This window comes from Empidonax traillii, unplaced genomic scaffold, assembly GCF_003031625.1.
Source record: "Empidonax traillii isolate 1590-97213 ecotype Southwest subspecies unplaced genomic scaffold, ASM303162v1 scaffold31:size1920502, whole genome shotgun sequence".
In the NCBI taxonomy this organism is placed as follows: domain Eukaryota; kingdom Metazoa; phylum Chordata; class Aves; order Passeriformes; family Tyrannidae; genus Empidonax; species Empidonax traillii.
Genome location: NW_020955224.1, coordinates 477,083 through 480,818, shown reverse-complemented (window position 1 = coordinate 480,818; position 3,736 = coordinate 477,083). Strand labels below are relative to the sequence as shown.

The 3,736-nt window shown below is 34.9% G+C and overlaps 1 protein-coding gene across 10 annotated transcripts in view; it reads right to left on the bottom strand.

The window, feature by feature from the left end:
• The window catches only part of CDC42BPA (CDC42 binding protein kinase alpha), a 187,461-nt gene that overhangs the window by 122,638 nt on the left and 61,087 nt on the right, over nucleotides 1-3,736 (bottom strand). For all 10 annotated transcript variants that reach the window (XM_027911200.1, XM_027911207.1, XM_027911247.1 and 7 more), the window contains exon 3: nucleotides 2,995-3,086. In XM_027911200.1, coding sequence (XP_027767001.1) covers nucleotides 2,995-3,086 — 92 coding nt within the window. The remainder of the gene's footprint in view (nucleotides 1-2,994; nucleotides 3,087-3,736) is intronic.

Here is a 3,736-nt window from a genome sequence, read left to right as displayed (position 1 = left end):
CAGCATTGGTTTTCTTGCCCAGCAAGAGCAGGCAGACCTCCAGAAACAAGAAGAGGGAATATTACTGTTCATAACTATATGACAAAATCTAGGAGTAACTGACTAGTTCTCAAGCTACAAAATTCATCATCTTCAAAATATAAACAACATAAACACGTAATATTTGCTTGCATAAGCATGCACTGAACTTTCTTTTTTAAGCAATAATAGAATCAACTGAAAATTTTGGTATTAGCCAGAACCTTCATTAAGTTGCATTTTTATACTGCTGAGGGACAACACCAAGAGCTGTTGCCCAGTTGCTTCACCTTTCCTAGCATTGTGCTTCCAACTCCCAAGTTTAAATCTTCTTGTTTAGAATTGTTTGTGATGTTTTCCAGACTCTGCTGCTCGAAGTCAGCACAATGAAACACTTGAAGCCCACATTATTAATTTTACCAGGATAATCCTACTCCTACCCCAAGCAAAATATCTGTGCTTTCTAAAGACAGCACTATGGCATGAAACTGTAAATAAGTAAATATATGCATGCAGAAGGATGTATGTCAATAATTTGACAAAAAGGAAACATTCTCAGACTGGCAGAAAACAGAGTAAGGGGAAAAACAAAACTAGGAACTCTTACAGTTACAAGCAGTAACTAGTTTAAACTACTTTTTGTCTACATTAAACTCGTAAAAACAAAAAGGGAAATATTTCTTGACTATGCAAATTGAAGAAATTGAGTAGCGTAAAATCAAAATAAGAACAAGTCTGAGACTGTGCCAAAGAAAACTTGCACTAACTTTGTAGTCTACAGAATTTCAGAATTATGTTGATTCAGGAGACAAAAATTACCCCTCCCAGTAACCTAGAAAAACCTTGGTCTCATTTATAGTTTGCTGGAAAGAAAATACATTCCTTCAGATTTCTTAATCTGCCTCAGTAAATAAAACTATTTTGCAATTTAATATTAATATCGTTTTTTGGTGGTTTAAGTAGCAGTAAAATTTAGTGGTCCTTTTTTCAACCTTGCTCAGATATTTACTGGTTATTTTAAAGGAAAATTAAGAATTTCATACAGAACTACTGTCTTCTTAGACAAATGACTGGGTAGGACTTGAAATTTGTCCTAAGCTAGTAAGGAAATTTACCATATATCCTTCCAAATAGTTATTAAGTCCTACTTTAGGAACATAAAAAACCCAAACGTCTTCACTGAAAGAACTTCAGTTTTTCCCTTACTGAAGATTTTGACAATTAAGTAGAGTCATGCTATCCTCCTGAGATAAGGAATTATAAAGAAATACTGTTCCTAGAAGAGAACTAACCAATTACACAGACTGTCCCCAGAAGAGGATGGGGGAAAGTTACATTCTCACTATTCATGGGATGATTCACCACAAAGAACTTCCTGAGAAAGAACTACGGTTTCTTTGTGGTTTAGTGGCTGTGGTGTTTGATGCTGATTTAGCAGACAGAAATTACTTTTCTTAAAAACAGAATATAAGGCAGGTTTCATGTATGATCATTCTAGCAACGAAGCACCAATATCAGCAATTTTTCCTATATTTAACACAGTTTGTACATGCTGCATCTCTTGTGGTAGCACGGACAAAGACTGATCTTTTAAGCAGAAGTGTTTACATCAAAATGGAGATTGCAACATTCTTTGCGGCAGAGGTTTAGACTAAAGATAAATTATCCATGAGTAACTTCAGCCTTCAGTCTCCTTTATAAAGAAGCTTTACTCCAGATGGAGCAAAACCAAGAGTGCTAAAGTAGCTAAATAAATACAACTCTTTTTTTGTTATTTTTACAGCTGCCCAATGATTATATCTGCTCATAGGCATCAGAGTATGTAGTGACACATGCTACAGTACAAATTACTGTTCCTTACATACTACCTGTAGGAGTCTACTCTTCCATAATTACAGACTAGTAAAGACTGACTTACACACGTGATGCAAACATGTAAGCAAACATGAAACCAACTCTGTCATGTGCCAGAGCCTCCAGAGATTCTCTCCTACCAAAGAGAACTTCTATTTCCAAAGGCAATGAAGACACTGGTCAGAAAATCATCTTCTTATTCTTTGGGTTTCAGTTCGCATGTATTTTTGGCAGTATGGAGTACCTTCTGCAGAAGCTTTACAGGCTACCCACATCTGCAGTATATTTGGCTATGAAAAACTCAGGGAACTGCTGTACACTAAATTGTTCTTCCTACAAGCACAGTGTCCTGCATGAGAAACAAAGCTCATGCACCCAAAACAATTAAGAAAAAGGGACAGAAAGCTAACATTTATTTACTAAAGTTTCCTCAACCTAGTGATCAACAGCTTTATCTGACAACTCCAAATAAGAGGTGGTTTAATCAGAAGCAGCAAAAATTTGTATAGTTTGATAGTGGTAGGTGACTACTGAAAAAGAAACTAAAATCTGCTAAATTCTTCAAAAGAAATGCAGGAAAAATATTCAAGCATACATTAAGAATAGGAAACTGAATGACAGGAAAACAGAGATTTCTCTATGTTCCTAAAATGTCAGTATTGGTAACTGGTTATTTAAGCTGCTGAAAACTATTAGTACTGTACTATATTATATATAATATATAGTATTATACATATATTATAGTAGCACTATAAAGTACTATTTAGTTATTAGAAAGATTAGGAATTTTTAGATCTTTATACCATCAGTAACTCACTGGCCTCAACCTACTGACTGGAAAGAATTACAGTCTAGGAAATGATTTATCATCAGACAGTCAAAACATGGTCTTTTGATCCACGTGAACTTGCCTTCTCTCAAAATTTACAAGACTTTAAAGAGCTGTCAAAGAATGTATAAATCAAAATGTCCTTGCATCAAACATTAGGTGGGCCTACAATATCCACTATGGCTAAACAATGTAAAAACCTGTACATTAGTCTATTACTATTTATCTGTCTTCTCCTCAGTGCTGCTGATTTGAGGGCTACTCAAACCTTTCCACCTCCTTCACACACATACCTCCCCAAAGGCTCCTCGACCAATCACCTTCAGGATCTCAAAATCTTCTTTATGTAGTCGCATCTGTTTCACTTTAGATGTAAAAGGTTTGGCTGAAATAAAGGAAAAAAATCAATCACTAAAAAAAGCCGACAACAATCCCCACAAAATCAAAAAACAAGGTAACAGGAACATAAAATAGATGGAATCAAAGCCCCCAGAACAATGGACTTTTTGCTTATACCTATATTCCTTACTGTAATATAATGAAGTCTAAAACTAGAAATAATGACCAGGAAGAAGTAAGTCAAAACTGCTGTGAGAAAAAGTTTATGAAGTAAGCTTGCTTGTGCCTTTTGTTTTAATTAAAAAAAACAAAAACAAAAACAAAAAACAAACACCCAAAAACCAAAACAAACCAAAACAACAACCCAGAGAATCAAGTTGACTATATTTTTCCATAGACTTGGAGTTTGCAGACATCCACTGCATCTGTGCTATATAACTCTGGTTCCAAGAGCAAAGTACAATACAATAAGTTCACTTTGGACAGTATTAATTTGTTTGCCAATCAGCAAGACAATAGTGTATTCAATGAAAAATTAAAATGCTGATGAATGGTATATGGAAGGGCAATATTGGCCTAGATGATGTATCATGCAGTATTTTTGGAGACTAATTCTTCAAGATTGGGGACACTTAATAGTCAATTCTTGGCTTCTGGAAGCAAGAAAAATTGTACTAGAGACATTAACACATTGAG